The 16,292-nt window shown below is 35.3% G+C and overlaps 1 protein-coding gene across 2 annotated transcripts in view; it reads right to left on the bottom strand.

Annotated features, from left to right (window-relative positions):
- ATG2B (autophagy related 2B) overlaps window positions 1-16,292 on the bottom strand; it is a 91,599-nt gene that overhangs the window by 59,608 nt on the left and 15,699 nt on the right. The window contains exons 2-9 of one of the 2 annotated variants that reach the window (XM_032287485.1): window positions 15,588-15,750; window positions 13,567-13,719; window positions 12,997-13,099; window positions 11,600-11,762; window positions 9,950-10,129; window positions 2,243-2,339; window positions 1,210-1,395; window positions 15-169 (exon numbers count right to left, since the gene is read on the bottom strand). In XM_032287485.1, coding sequence (XP_032143376.1) covers window positions 15-169; window positions 1,210-1,395; window positions 2,243-2,339; window positions 9,950-10,129; window positions 11,600-11,762; window positions 12,997-13,099; window positions 13,567-13,719; window positions 15,588-15,750 — 1,200 coding nt within the window. The remainder of the gene's footprint in view (window positions 1-14; window positions 170-1,209; window positions 1,396-2,242; window positions 2,340-9,949; window positions 10,130-11,599; window positions 11,763-12,996; window positions 13,100-13,566; window positions 13,720-15,587; window positions 15,751-16,292) is intronic. The other variant, XM_032287486.1, reaches the window with a different exon arrangement.

Raw genomic sequence — 16,292 nt, 5'->3', positions numbered from 1 at the left:
AAATAATACTTTACCACAGTAGCACTTAATGGAGATCCTGCTGGGGTATTTGTATATGTACTAGTTAATGATAACTCAAGGTCCATGTTTGGGGGGTCCCCAAGGGGTGGAAGAGAAGAGAGACTATGAGACATATCCATATCAGCCATGGAGAAGAATACTTCTTCTTCTAGAGAGAATTAAACTATGTCACTTGTATTATAATCCCACCAATTCAAGTCTTTTAAGTTAATATACATTAATAAAATCTTCTGCCTTTAGATTATATGAGATATAGTGATGCCCCAAATTTTATGTTACTTCCAGTGGTGTAATTTATTTGAATCCAAAATATTAATGGCATAGTAAAAACTCAATATAAATTAATACAAAATGAAGCTATCCTACTGATTAACATGTTTTCTTTTGTTTTAAATATATAAATGTAGTATTACCTGGTATATTTTTAAATGTGATATGCCAGTTTAGGAATTAAAATCAGATTTTAAAATAGTATAAATATATTGCAACCTCTAGTTTCATCTGGATAGAGTTATTTCTTTTTTTCTTTTTTTTTTTTAAAAAGAGCCAAATACATTATTTGGAATTCTATTTACATTGCAGTTCCTTCTTTCAGGTTTGTTTTACCCTAATGCAAATGAAGTTTATTATGGCCAAAATTTCTTGAGTAGGCTTTGATTTCTTATTTTGTCTAACATTCCATACTTAAATTGATTCACATTATTTGTTATTAGCACTTATACATTCTGAAACACCTGTTAATGTAAAGTAAGCTGGGTAGAGAATATTACTAATATATAATTGACGGAAAAATCAATACGGGAAAGTTTCCTAATCAAACTTTAGTAGTTTAGTAGTTTCTTAACCTATAAATCATTATATGAGCACATAATAATTTGACAAAATATATCACTACCCCTAATTTAACTTTCATATAAATTTACATTTTTGTAAATTGGTTTTCCTTAGGATAAATCATTTACAAAACAAAATTACACAATCAAAAAATATACTATAGCACCCACATGCTGGTGTATTACTATAATATTGTAATTAGATTAATTATAAATTAAAAGTTATAGATTTCTTACAACGTTAATCTTTTTGTTCTTTCATTCCTAAACTTCTGTTCACAGCAGCCAACATTAAGTGTAATTTTATCTATGATTGTAATATATCATTCTGGTGTCAACCGTTAGAGTTGCTTACCACGGCTAGAAGGTGTACGAGCCGTTTCTGTCTCATAAAAGCTTTGCTCTGAAGATACACCCACAGAGAGGGAATCTTTTCTCAAATAATACCGGTTTAATTCCATCTGAATTCGATACTCTTCTTCCTGCTGCATGGGCCGATTTTTCCTATCTTTATTAGCTAACCCTATTTTGCCAGAATTTTCTATAAGTATACAAAAGGAAAGCAAAACAGTAATTAAATTTGGAATTAAGAATTTTTTTCCCAAAACCCACTTATGGAACAAGAGTGGCAAGTGAACAACAACAGTGCAAAACCACCTATTTAATGAGTCAGAGCTCTAAGCAATAGCTTTAAGCAACTAGCCAGGAATCCTAAAATCTTATCTCTGATAGAGATGAGCCACTGAAAATATTTTAAAATGTGTACTACTTACTGTGTTCAACAATTATACTTTCTCAGTTGTATGAAGTACTATCCCCAACCAAAGAAGTCAGTACAATTTTGGAAAAGTTAAGAATGCACACAAATATGTGCCATGGTAACACAATTCAAAACACCCAATCAAATTTAACTACTTAAGATTCTTATTTGCTTCTTTGAATTCACATATTCAAAAATTATTGGGTTTTTTTGTTGTTGTTGTTTTGAGACAGAGTCTTGCTCTGTCACCAGGCACCAGGCTGGAGTGCAGTGGCATGGTCTCGGCTCACTGGAACCTCTGCCTCCCAGATTCAAGCAATTCTCCTGCCTCAGCCTCCCGAGTAGCTGGGACTACAGGCGTGCGCCACCACACCCAGCTAATTTTTGTATTTTTAGTAGAGACGGGGTTTCACCATGTTGGCCAGGATAGTCTCGATCTCCTGACCTCATGATCCGCCCACCTCGGCCTCCCAAAGTGCTGGGATTACAGGCATGAGCCACCGCGCCTGGCTCTCAAAAATTATTAATAGACTTTTCCACATGTACATACGTTAAATATTTTAATTTTAAAACTTTTTAAAATTTAAAACAGTAACAATTATATATATCATAACAGAATTATACTTGCCTGGTCCAGCAATAGCTGCCAACATATCCAAAAGCAAGTGCACCTGTCTCGGTGACAGGAGTAGATGAATAGAGTCTATCTGTCCATCAACATCCAACTTAAGGGGGGAAAAAAAAACTATTTAGGAGGAGTATTCTTTATAACTTTATCACCATAAACAGCAGTATATTTTAATGAACTGAGATGAATACTGATTCTTTAGATTCATACCTTCATCTGAGATTCTCTCTACTAATTCACACAACCTAAGTGAAAAGACTTAAAGGCCACCAAACTGTTGTTCTAAAAGGAAAAATCCTCCTGAGAAATTCCATGCTGACAAGTTCAACGTTATACTTTTTGTCTCTTCAAGTCTTCTGAGTAAAGTATTTGAGGAGGACTTAAGACATAGTTTCCAAGGATGAATATTATTAAGGTAGCAATAGCACTGTATTCATTGACTTTCAAAAGACTAAAATCATAATCCTTAAAGTCTGATTCACATCAAGAACAAACGAAGTTGGCTTTCTTAAGTATGCCACCGATCACACTCTAGCAGAGCACATAAGGACCTTCTTCACCAACACTGTGCCCTCCCAGTACCTACTGTGATCCACAAAGCATGCTCTGCATAGGAGGGGGATGCCACCACAGAAATGTGGATAGAAGATAGTGTTTATGTGAACTTCCTCTTTTCCAACCCTTTGCCCACTTTTCCACCTAGAAATAAAAGCTCTATCCCACTCTTTTGATGATTCCTGAATACTCTGACAAAAGCAATTACTGAATTCTCTATATCACATTCTAAAAAGCAGAATATCTTTGCCTTACTTTTCATTCACCTCCTCTTAACACTGACTCCCATTATTTGTATGTCATTTTGCAACTGAAAAATAATAAAATTAACAAAACATGCATATCTAGAAAATGCCTTCTTTTCCAGGAGAAGGAATTCTTTCTGATTCTAAAAAAAAAAAAAGACAAACTACATAATGGCTTTGAGAAATTCTGATGACCTGTGAAGACATTATCCAGTAAAATTAATCATTATTATCACTTTTTTTTGAGCACTGGGGTATCATGCTAAGTGCTTTTATATTTGTTTTCTCTAATTCTTATTACTGTTTCTGTTTTACAGATGAAGAAACAAGTTCACAAAGATTCAGTGAATTGCACAAGGCCACGCAGCAGATACAGAGCCAGATTTTAACTCAGGTTGACCTGGAGGGAAAGCCCTCACTCCTTCCATGGCACGGCTCTGCTGTTCAGCCCAAAGACGGCTTATTTTACAGGGCGCCTTCCTGACTACTGACATCCCAAGCCATGAGCCAATCTAAGGCTATGAGGAGTGGGAAAATGTGTTACTAATTATACGCCAAATTTAAAAATTGTTTTATAACTTCACAACTGTTGTACTGAAAGTACAATCTCTGATCTTCATTAGAATGAACAATGAAGAGTTTCATTTCTAATTCATTGAAATTAAAACTTTTATAGAAATATTTCATTATTTGTCCATTCCGAGTTTGGCATAAAAAGAACAAAGTACTTACTATTTCCTTTTGGAAATATAAAAGAACATAACTAAAAAACAAATTTCTTTTTTTTTTTTTTTGAGACAGAGTTTCACTCTTGTTACCCAGGCTGAAGTGCAATGGCGCGATCTCGGCTCACCGCAACCTCCGCCTCCTGGGTTCAGGCAATTCTCCTGCCTCAGCCTCCTGAGTAGCTGGGATTACAGGCACGTGCCACCATGCCCAGCTAATTTTTTGTAATTTTAGTAGAGACGGGGTTTCACCATGTTGACCAGGATGGTCTCGATCTCTTGACCTTGTGATCCACCCGCCTCGGCCTCCCAAAGTGCTGGGATTACAGGCGTGAGCCACCGCGCCCGGCTAAAAAACAAATTTCAATTCAATGTAAGATGGTAACTGAAACAAAACATCTCTAAATTCAATATGGACAGTCTCCTATTTTTGTAAAAATGTGTTCCTAAAAACATAGGCTAAAACTGAATATATGAAACATAGACTTACACACTACTCAAGGTAATACTATTCTGAGAACTTAAAAATAAAAAATAGAATCTTTCATAACATTTTGAATCCCCTGTTGAAAGAGTGAAGTCTAATGTACATCAGAAAGAGATTAAAGATCTGACATTTCGAGCACCCCTAATTAATGCCATCTTTATTTACGCTACATTTTATGATATCTACATTTCTCAATACTAAAATCCAGAACTTGTCTTTTTCCATTTGGCATCATTTACATTAAATAAAAACAAATTATACTCAAATACTCATCATTACACAAAAATTACTCTATAGGAAAGGATAATATCTCTAAATATTAAATATTGGCTGGCACACAATGCCACTATGCAATTTTTCCAGATGTTCATTTGTCCTAATATACAGAACTCTAAAAGTAACACGTATTTATACATTTATACGAATGTATACATAATGTTTCATTATAAAAGACATTTGTACAAATCAACACATTGTGTACAAAAGTTTGGGTTTACATAAATATAAAAGCATACATATAATTAACCAAAAAGGAACTATAAAAGTTATTGCTATGCTTCCTCCTCCTTACAGACATGGCAAATGCATTCCCCAAAGACATAAGCATATTATTATTAGTATTAGTTTCCCAAGGACGTTTCCTCACAGAGGATTCCCTGCAGAGTTACATAACCCTTTGACTATCTGTTGTTCTGCTAACAATCCCAACGTGTTACTTACAATAGGGCCTTATGACCTTGTGAAAGGATTTTGCACCATCTGAAGGACAGAGCAGTAAACAAAAGGGGCCCAAGTAATCAGTAATAGTAATGTCTTCATTCCAACCCTCCTCCTCCAACTCTAGTCAGAGGTTCCAATCCAAGGAGAGATTTCCGGAGATTCTTCAATGTAACATGGTAACTGAAAAATCATTTTATATATATTCACATGTGTTTAGTGGCTCCTTCTTCCATGTCCCTATAGCAATTTCCATATCCCTTACTCTATCTTTTACCAGGCAAAGATTGTATTCCACTCATTTTTGCATCTGTCCCAAGAACTTGGACAAGTAAGCGACGAGCATATGGTTGTCACTCAAACATCTACAACTAGGGAGATCAGTAAATAAACAGATGAATAAATCCTGGTATCTTCTTAATTAAAACTACATTTTATAGAGATTATATAGAAAATTTGTTTTCAAAGTAGTGAAAATAATGCTTAACAAATAATTTTTAGCTAAGTAAATGCAAGTTTCCTGGTTCTCCATAAGACTGATCAATATGATTCCCTAAGAGACAAATACAGTTGTATTTATACAGTGTCTTTATACAGTGTCAAAGGCACTGTATCAGAGGCAGAACCCTCATACACTGTTGGTAGGGATGTAAATGAGTATAGTGTACATAGCACCACTATAGAGAACAGTATGAAGTTTCCTCTAAAAATATGTTTTTGTATGCTTTGTCAAAGATCAGTTAGCCATAAGCATTTGGCTTTATTTCTGGATTCTCTATTCTGTTCCATTGGACTAAATGCCTACTTTTATACCAGTACCATGTTGTTTTGCTAACTACAGACTTGTAGTATAAAGTCCAGTAATGTGATGACTCCACATTTTGTTCTTTTTGCTTAGTACTATTTTGGCTGTGTGGGCTCTTTTCTGGTTCCATATGAATTTTAGGGCTTTTTCTAGTTCTGTGAAAAATGACAGTATTTTGATGGGAAATGCATTGAATATGTAGATTGTAGTGGGCAGCATGGTCATTTTCACAATATGCATTATTTCCATCCATGAACATGGGATGTGTTTCCATTTGTTTGTGTCATCTATTCTTTCAGCAGTGTTTTGTAGTTTTCTTTGAAGAGCTATTTCAGTTCCTTAAGTATACTCCAACTATTGTCTTATTTATTTTATTTTATTATTTTATTGCCCCTGTTGTAAAAGGAATAGAGTTCTTGATTTGATTCTTAGCTTGGTCATTGTTGGTGTATAGCACTGCTACTCATTGGTGTGTATTGATTTTGAAACCTGAAAGTTTACTGAATTCACTTATCAGATCTAGGAGCCTTTTGGATGAGTCTTTAGGGTTTTCTAGGTGTATGATCATAGCATTGGTGAACAGCTGTATTTTGACTTCCTCTTTTCCAATCTGGATGTCCTTTATTTCTTTCTCTTGTCTGACTGCCCTGGCTAGGACTTCTAGTACTATGTTGAATATAAGTGGTGAAAGTGGACATCCTTGTCTTGTTCCAGTTCTCAGGGGGAATGCGTTCAACTTTTCCCCACTCAGTATGATGTTGGCTGTTAAGTTTGTTATATATGTCTTTTATTACTTTGAGGTAAGTCCCTTCTATGCCTATTTTGTTGACGGTTTTTATCATAAAGGGATGCTGAATTTCATCAAATGCAAAAGCAAAAATTGGGTAAAGGACCCCCTATTCAATAAATGATGCTGGGAAAATTAGCAAGCTACATGTAGAAGAATTTACTTGGATCCTCATCTCTCACCCTGTACAAAAATCAACTCAGGCCAGGCGCGGTGGCTCATGCCTGTAATCCCAGCACTTTGGGAGGCAGAGGTGGGTGGATCACGAGGTCAAGAGATCGAGACCATCCTGGTCAACATGGTGAAACCCCGTCTCTACTAAAAGTACAAAAAATTAGCTGGGCATGGTGGTGCGTGCCTGTAATCCCAGCTACTAAGGAGGCTGAGGCAGGAGAATTGCCTGAACCCAGGAGGCGGAGGTTGCGGTGAGCCGAGGTCGCGCCATTGCACTCCAGCCTGGGTAACAAGAGTGAAACTCTGTCTCAAAAAAAAAAAACAACGAAAAAAAAAAAAAAAAAAAATCAACTCAAGATGGACGAAAGATGTAAATCTAAGAATTGAAACCATAAAAATTCTAGAAGAAAATATTGGAAAAACTCTTCTGGACATTGGCTTAGACAAAATTTCATGACTAAGACCCCAAAAGCAAATGCAACAAAAACAAAAATAAATGGGACCTGATTAAACCAAAAAGCTCTGTGCAGCAAAAGAAATAATCAGCAGAGTAAACAGACAACCCACAGAGTGGGAGAAAATATTTGTAAAATATGCATCTAACAAAGGTCTAATAACCAGAATCTACAAGGAATTCAAACAAACCAGCAAGAAAAAAAAAATCGCATCAAAAAGTAGGCAAGAGACATGAATATACATTTCTCAAAGAAGATATTTAAACAGCCAACAAACATGAAAAAATGCTCAACATCACTAATCATCAGGAAAATGCAAATTAAAACCACAATGAAACACCACCTTATTCCTGCAAGAATGGCCATAATTAAAAAGTCAAAAAGCAATAGATGTTGGGATGGGTGTCATAAAAAAAGAACACTTTTATACTGCTGGCAGAAATGTAAGCTAGTACAACCACTATAAAGAGCAGTATGAAAATTCCTTAAAGAACTAAACGTAGGCTGGGCACAGTGGCTCATGCCTGTAATCCCAGGACTTTGGGAGGCCGAGGAGGGCAGATTATAAGGTCAGGAGTTTGAGACCAGCGTGGCCAACATAGTGAAATCCTGTCTTTACTAGAAATACAAAAATTAGCCGGGCACAGTGGCATGCACCTGTAGTCCCAGCCACCCAGGAGGTTGAGGCAGGAGAATCCCTTGAGCCCGGGAGGCGGAGGTTGTGGTAAGCCGAGATCACACTACTGCACTCCAGGCTGGGCAACAGAGCGAGACTCCATCTCAAAAAAAAAAAAAAAAAAAGAACTAAAAGTAGATCTACCATTCGACCCAGCAATCCCATTACTGGTACCTACCCAAAAGAAAAGAAGTCATTACATGATGCACACGCAGCACGATTCAAAATCGTAGAGATACGAAATCAACCTAAATGTTAATCAACCAACGAGTGGATGAAAAAAATGTGGTGTGTGTATACACACACACACACACACACACACACACTATGGAATACTAACTCAGCCATAAAAAGGAACAAAATAGTGTCTTTTGCAGCAACTTGGATGGACTGGAGGCCATTATTCTAAGTGAAGGAACTCAGGAATGCAAAACCAAATATCATATGTTCTCATTTATAAGTGGGAGCTGGGCTATGAGAATGTAAAAGCATACAGAGGTATATAATGGATCGTGGGGACTCAGGAGGAGGGGAAGATAGGAGGGAGGTGAGGGATAAAAGACAACATATTGGGTACAGTGCACACTGCTCAGGTGAAAGGTACACTAAAATCCCAGAATTTACCGCTAAAGAACTCACCTATGTAACCAAAAACAACCTGTACCCCAAAAACTATTGAAATTTTTGAAAAAAGAAAACAAAGGGACAACAACAACAAAAACTAAAAATAGAACTTCCATATGATCCAGCAATTTTACACTAGGTATATACCCACAAGAAAGGAAAGCAATACACCAAAGAGATATCTGCACTGCCATGTTTACTGCACACTATTCACATAGTGAATATATGATACACACACACACACACACACACTCTTAGCCAAAATATGGACTCATTCTAAATGTCCATCAACAGATGAATGGATACAGAAAATGTGGTATATACACCCAATGGAATTATTACTCAGCCATAAAAAATAATGATGTCCTGTCATTTGCAACAACATGAATGGAACTAGAAGCCATTACGTTAAGTGACAGAAGCCAAGCACAAAAAGACAACGCATATTCTCACTCATATGCAGGAGCTAAAAAAGGGGATCTCGTGAAGATACAGAGTAGACTGATGGTTACCAAAGGTTGAGAACAGTAGGGAAATTAAGAGAAAAAGATTATAAATTTATTTATTACCACTTAACTATACACTTAAAAATAGTAAAGGTTTCTGGTGAGGTGCCTCATGCCTATAATCCCAACACTTTGGTAGGCTGAGCAAGAAGGATCGCTTCAGTCCAGGAGTTCAAGACCAACCTAGGCAACATAGTGAGATCCTGTCTCTACAAAAAAATAATACAAAAATTAGCTAGGCATGGTGGCATGTGCCTGTAATTCCAGCTACTTGGGAGGCTGAGGTGGGAGGATTGCTTGAGTCCAGGTCCAGGCCGTAGTGAGCCAAGATCTTGTCACTGAACTCCAACCTGGGGAACGGAAGTAGAACCCCACCTCAAAATAAAAGTAAAGGTGATAAATCATACAGATTTTATGCCAAAAATTTTTAAAGCTATGAGACAATGGAAAAAGCCTATCTCTTCACAAATATTATACAACTATATAAAAATTGTCATTCTGTTCAAAATAGGTAGATATTTTTAAATATATATAGTTTTAAAAACATCTACACTCTTCTTGCTTTCCAAATCTCTTTTCCTTTAAACTTAATTTTATGACAACAGAAATAAATTTTTAAATAAATTCCTAGTTATCTGAATTAATGAAACCATGCCTAATACAAAATAGAGAGGTTTTTCGGTTTCAAATTGTTGGAATATGGGAGAGTGAGTGTAGAAGGCAGCTCTTTATAAAACCTGAGCTGCAACAGTAGGGCAAAGGCAGTCCTCACATAAATTTTGTGGCCTAGGACAGAAGCATCAACTGACAGTAAAAATGCTAACTCAGTGACAGCAGTATACATTAGTTACAGGATAATCTGCAGTAATCAATCAATGAATCACTGCATAGAATAAAGAATACTTATACTTTTATTTTGGTTTTACTATAGAAAGTGAAACAAACACTGACCTTAGCTCCAGGAAGTACTTCATTCTGTTTCAATGTGAGACTCAACTCCAACCTACCAATTAACCCTCCAATTTGCACTGGGTCAGAGGGTGCTATCTCTGGTAAATTTCTAGTTAGCTGTGGGTGTGGCTCATAAACAATTTTGGGGTTCCAGCTTGGTGACAGCTTTGGCTCAGTTTCCTGAATAAGGTGACAAAAATAATTATTTAAAATATTTTCATATAAATAAAATGAAATGTAAAATATAAATGTCAACTTAAGAATAAAATATTTGACATGTAAAACTGCATTATGTTACAATGGACAAACCAATATCTTATAGCTAAAATGAAACACAGTAATATGTTAGCACAGTCCACTGGTAATAAAAGCAAATAATGAAAAAGGACTTTATGAAAAAAGCATAGTATCTGTTCAAGTTACAGCAGTAAGAAAACCTACTGGGCACTGTATAATTAAGAAAATCGGCTTTGTAAAGTAACATGAAAGGCAAATTATAGAGTGACTGACTTATAAAAGGACTCTCCTCTTGGAAGGAATTTAACAGAGCTCCTTAATTATAAAGCTTTTTTCAGATATTATTTGTAGAATAAAGTTTCAGCAATACAGTCACTATGTAAGGTAAATTTAGACACTGCTTAATTTCCTGTTTTTATTGTAAAAACAAAACAAAAAAACAAAAAAAAATTAGACGTTAATATAGGCTAAACAACCCTAAAGCAAAAACCCAAAATCCAAAATGCTCCAAAATCCAAAACTTTTTGAGCACCAACATGACACTAACACAAAGTCAGGAAAATACACCAGACTTCATGTGATGGGCTGCAGTCAAATATTTGTTTCATGCACAAAATTATTTAAAATATTGTATAAAATTATCTTCAGGCTATGTGTATAAGGGGTATATGAAACATAAATAGGCCAGACCTGGTGGCTCACACCTGTAATCCCAGCACTTTGGGAGGCCAAGGCAAGTGGATCGCCAGAGGTCAGGAGTCCGAGACCCACCTGGCCAACATGGCGAAACCCATCTCTACTAAAAATACAAAAATTAGCCAGGCATGGTAGTGCGTGACTGTAATCTCAGCTACTCAGGAGGCTGAGAGAGGAGAATCCCTTGAACCCAGGAGGTGGAGGTTGCAGTGAACCGAGATTGTGCCGCTGTACTCCAGCCCGGGTGAAAGGAGACTCCATCTCAAAAAAAAAAAAAAGGAAGAATTCTTTCCCAGACCTTCAATAAGAGAGAGAGAAAAAAAGAAAGAAACATAAATGGATTTCATATTTAGACTTGGGTCCCAGCCCCAAGATATCTCATTATGTCTATAAAAATATTCAAAAATCCAAACCACAGTTCCAGCATTTTGAATAAGGGATACTCAACTTTTACAAAATTTTCCCCCAAGATACAGTACCCAACATTTCTCTTTCAACCTAATACACGGCACAATGGTAGGAATATAAATATCAGTATTTTCAAATTTCTGATATATATATATATATATATATATATATATATATATTAACATTACTGAATATTTGTGTTAAATCTCAAAACAGAGACTCATTAACACATATATATAGCCCTCATTTAAATCTTCTTTAAAAAATCTATAATAATGGTTTTAGGGTTTTTTGTTTTGTTTTTCTTACCACTGGTGCAGTTGAACACACCGGAGAAGATTTTGCTGATGCAGAAAACTCATCCCAGAAGAGAGATACTCCAGAGAGCTGAAGTAACTTGTGAGCAAAAGCAGTGGGTTGATGCACATTAATTCCTGAGGATTCATCAGCAGTTTCATCACAGTATACAGTTCTGAAATTTTTTTAAAAAAGCATTTACACAAAGCTCCTAGAAAAACCTATTTACAATAAGAAAAGCATATAGCTTTTTTAAGTTAAAGGGTTTTTTCAAGTGTTTGCACTTCTTAGAATATGCCTATAATGCGGCTCAGTCTCACTGTGCTTTACTACAGCAAATATTTTCATGAAGAGGTCCTAACTCCAAAAAGGTAACTTTATGAGGCTTAAATTGAGAGTAAAAATTAATAACTCCCTGAAGTTAGCTTTAAGGAAAACAATTCCTGTACTCCCAACAAAACGTCTCTTGGTAACTGTGAGACAGCATTTGGCTCCAAGTCACAAATGACATTTCTTGAATTCCTATGTGTGACTAATTTTCAGTTTAAACAAAACACAAAATATGATTCTAAATGCATGAAATTTTAGATTTTTCAAAATACATTATTTAAGGCAATGGACCCTAATTCCAAAGATATGCCAACAATACCTGTTTTACTAATAGGTGTTTTGTGAAAGACAGAAACCGTAACACAGCTGCTTAAAATTCAGTAGAGCCCCCAAATAGATCCATGTACAAAGTGTCTCTGGTGCTCACACAGAGCATCCTGCTCATTTCTGTTGGCAGTTCATATAGCATTAACACACAGGTGACCAGTTACTCCCTCAAATCAATGCTCAGGTGTGTGTATGTAAATTAACCTTGCTTTAGAGCTATGTATAAGGGCTTCAAGTGGGCATACGCAAAAAAAACTAAAAGCAACGTGTTTATATTTTTTTAAGTAAATCACTACTGCACATATTGACCTTAAAATAATTCTTTCAAGATCCTCAAAACAGTGGACTTAGCCTTTCTCACTAAAGCAGCACTTAGATTAAACAAACATATCTTTCATATTAATGCAATATGCCTAAATATTGCATTGTTAATATGAAAAAACTGACTTTCCCACAAGAGCACCTTAAATTTAGTGGCTCTCAAATGCTTATTATTCTAATTTGATATTAACAAAAACAGAATAACTTGCTTTGAAGTCAACATGGTATTATATATAATTACACCCCACTGGCACTTTCAAGTTTTCAGTAATGGAATTAGAATAAAATCAGAACATAACTTGAAGAGCAGCACTTTACTCTGAAATTATGCAATAGTTTAATTTCACTACCTCTAATCTCCAAAACCTCCCTGAAAATGTAATGTAAGAGTTACAATACAGTCATTTGTTTTCAGACATAAGAATTCTTACCTTTCTATTCGAATTTCAAGTGCAGTTCCAGTTTTGGAATTTTCTGGCACATGTTCGATTCTCAAAACAGTGTCTATAAAAGTGACTTTTACTCTTCTTAGTACTAAGATAAACGAATAATTGTCAGAGTAAGGAACCACATAGATACTAAATAAAAACCTCCAAATAAACACTAGTTTGGAAAGAACTTAAAAAAATGGAGAAGCTGAATTTCTTTCCACTAAAATCCTTAAATCCTGAGTTTTGTAATAAACATTTTGCTTTACTGAGCACTTAGCCATACTACAGCTCAACAGATGACTGAGATAACGACTAGCACTATCTGCTGTGTTCTAATCCATTCACTATGCGGGCATAATAAATGGAGAAACAAAGGTGCCAAAAAAACAAACCACACACAACTAAATGGAATATTTAAAATTTAACCTCAATTCTAGAGTTCTGAAGCGGGAACAGTAATTCTTTTAAAAATCCATTCCAATGGATTTGCCTTATACAAAACTCATTACATGAAGGTACAAAACTACTAAATGAAATCTAAATTTTTGAAAATTCTAAGTAACACCAAACCTGTTTCAATGGTTTCAGCAAACTTTTCAAGTCCTTCAAAAGGCTGGGATCCTTCTCCTTGTTCATCTGTTAGTTTCTGGTTAAGACATTCTTTTGCCAATTGCATACTGCTGGTCATAAAGCTTGACCAATACATAGGCTCAGAACCAGTTGCTGTGGAAAATACAGATTAATCCTAAATAATTTCTCAGAGTTATAACAATGCCAGTTCTTAAAATAACACATTTCAAATAGATAATTTTTTTTTCCTTTTTTTTTTTTTTATTTGGAGGTGACCTCTGCGCACATCAAATAGATAAATTCTTAATCCTTTAAGAGATTCTTTACACCATGGTGTTACCCAGGTAAACAATACTCTAGAAAGTACTCCTGAGATTTAAATATCACCTTATAACCAAGAAGAAAAAAAAAAAAAAAAATCACAGAAAAAAGTCTAGAGAATGTGTTCTCATAACATGTTACATTTTTACCAAATATCAATTCATGTATTCATTCAACAAATATTTAATGGGTATCCTACACCCACAGAACTGTTATAAATATTGTACATAGGGGTTGACAAGCTTTTCTGTAAAGGGTCAGACAGTACACTATTTTCTATTTTGTGGGCCATATGGTCTATATCACAACTTCTCAACCTTCATATTATAGTGCAACATAGCCATTAAAGTAAATAAATAAGTATGGCTGTGTTCCAATAAAACTTTATTAACAAAAACAGATGACAGGACCAATTTGGCCTGCAGGTTATTGTTTGCTAATCCTGCTATAGAAAGTAGAAAAAAATAATAGTAAATTCCACCCTCAGAGAACCTACTATACAGTTAAAAAAATAAGATACGATTAGTAGACAACTATTGAATGTCAACTGAAAACATTATGAAAGCTAAAAGGAGAGGTTAATTCTTCTTTAGTTATTTCTTCCCTTCTAGCTGAGGAAATTAACAGAAAATGTGGCAGGAGTGTAGCAGATGATACAGGCTTTGGAAATTAGTATAAATGTAGATAAAATAAAAGAGCATCCTTGGAGGAGGAAACATACGAGATGTGAAAAATCATTACCCGATCTTCCCTCATGAGAAAATTCTACCACATCTCTTTAAGTTATTCAAAGCAAAGTGACAGAGATCGCAAGAATTATTGCCTTCCAAAATGGAATTTAAGTCTTTTTAATAAAATCTTTTAAACTAAGAGAAAAATATTTGAAAGTTTGCCTTCCCATAGAGAAATACCATATTCATTTATCACAGTTAATTTAAATATCAGATTACTAAAAACAATTTTCATGCATTCATTATCAGTTTTCAAAATACAGAATTTCCCTTTAAGTCTACTAAACATAATTTAAACTTTCATGGTTTGGGCAGCACTTGGGATTATAATTCTATCATTGCACACCAACCTGTCATCTAGATTGTCAGTTTTCTCTAATTCTATCATTTTTTCTATAAGTAGCTATTCTGCTATAAAGAAGACCATTCCTTCTCTCTGTCCACCCTTATATACTTATTTATGCCTATCAGTATGGTCCTAGAGATTTTTTTATTTTGGGTGCTACAAACCATTATTGTCATCATTTTTTGCAATATTCAAATTTTTCCAAATATGGCCAATGGAAGCTCCTCAACACCCAATCCTGTGTCCCTTTAACATTTCTCCATCAATCTTTGAGCATTCTTCCTTGCTTTCAGACACAATGCTTTTTGAATCTTTAAAAGCCAAGTCACTTTAGATAACTGGTAACAAATAATTAAATAAACCAAATAATCTGTATACTAAAGTTTCTGTGAATAATCAGGGAAACAACTCTAAATGTGTAACATGCACAATAGAATGTGCGTGTAGACACAGAGCTAGAATGTACACGTAGAGCCAAGTCACAGTGTATTAGCACTGAAAATTTCACAAATATAAAGCAAAATAATAAAGTAAATACTAAATTTAATGTAATCAGGTTACTTTCCTAGGATCTGAAGAATAAAAGTAGAAACACATAAAACAGAAACATACAACACACCAACCTGGGCGAGGTCTAGGCCGGAAGACCATTTCTAATCCTCTCACTTCCAGTGCACAATTATCCTGTAGCAAAGAGCCCCATGGAACTGACAGGGAAATTGACTGAATGAATCCTTCAGTGACTTCTAAGGGTGCATCTGCTGACTCCAAGATCTCATTGAGACACTAAGGAGAAAAACCAGGTTCATTATGAATAACAAGAACAAGAACACAAAGTTGTTAACTTATTCAAAGGTGTCAAATATGCCCACACATGGGTTAGGCACTAGGTATAAAGAAAGCAGAGACATCCACAAGTACAGGCTATCAAAGCAAAAATGGACAAATGGGATCACACCAAGTTAAAAATCTTCTGCATTGCAAAGGACACAATTAACAAAGTGAAGGGACAACCCACAGAATGGCAGAAAATACTTGCAAACTATCTGACACAGGAATAATAATCAAAATATATAAGAAACTCAAACAATCCTATAGGAAAAAAATCTAATAATCCCATCAAAAAATGGGCAAAAGATTTGATCAGACATTCTTCAAAAGAAGACATACAAATGGCAAACAGGCATGTGAAAAGGTTTTCAACATCACTGAGCATCAGAGAAACAAGTCACGACTACCATAAGATGTCATCTCACCCCAGTTAAAACGGAGATCGGAAGAGCAAAAAAAGTAAAAAAAAGGCCGTAAAAAATGCACACAGGGACGGG

This window comes from Sapajus apella, unplaced genomic scaffold, assembly GCF_009761245.1.
Source record: "Sapajus apella isolate SASKATOON/1434 unplaced genomic scaffold, GSC_monkey_1.0 scaffold20, whole genome shotgun sequence".
NCBI classification, from domain to species: domain Eukaryota; kingdom Metazoa; phylum Chordata; class Mammalia; order Primates; family Cebidae; genus Sapajus; species Sapajus apella.
Note: the sequence above shows the minus strand (reverse complement) of the source record. Positions and strands in the feature narration are given on the sequence as shown.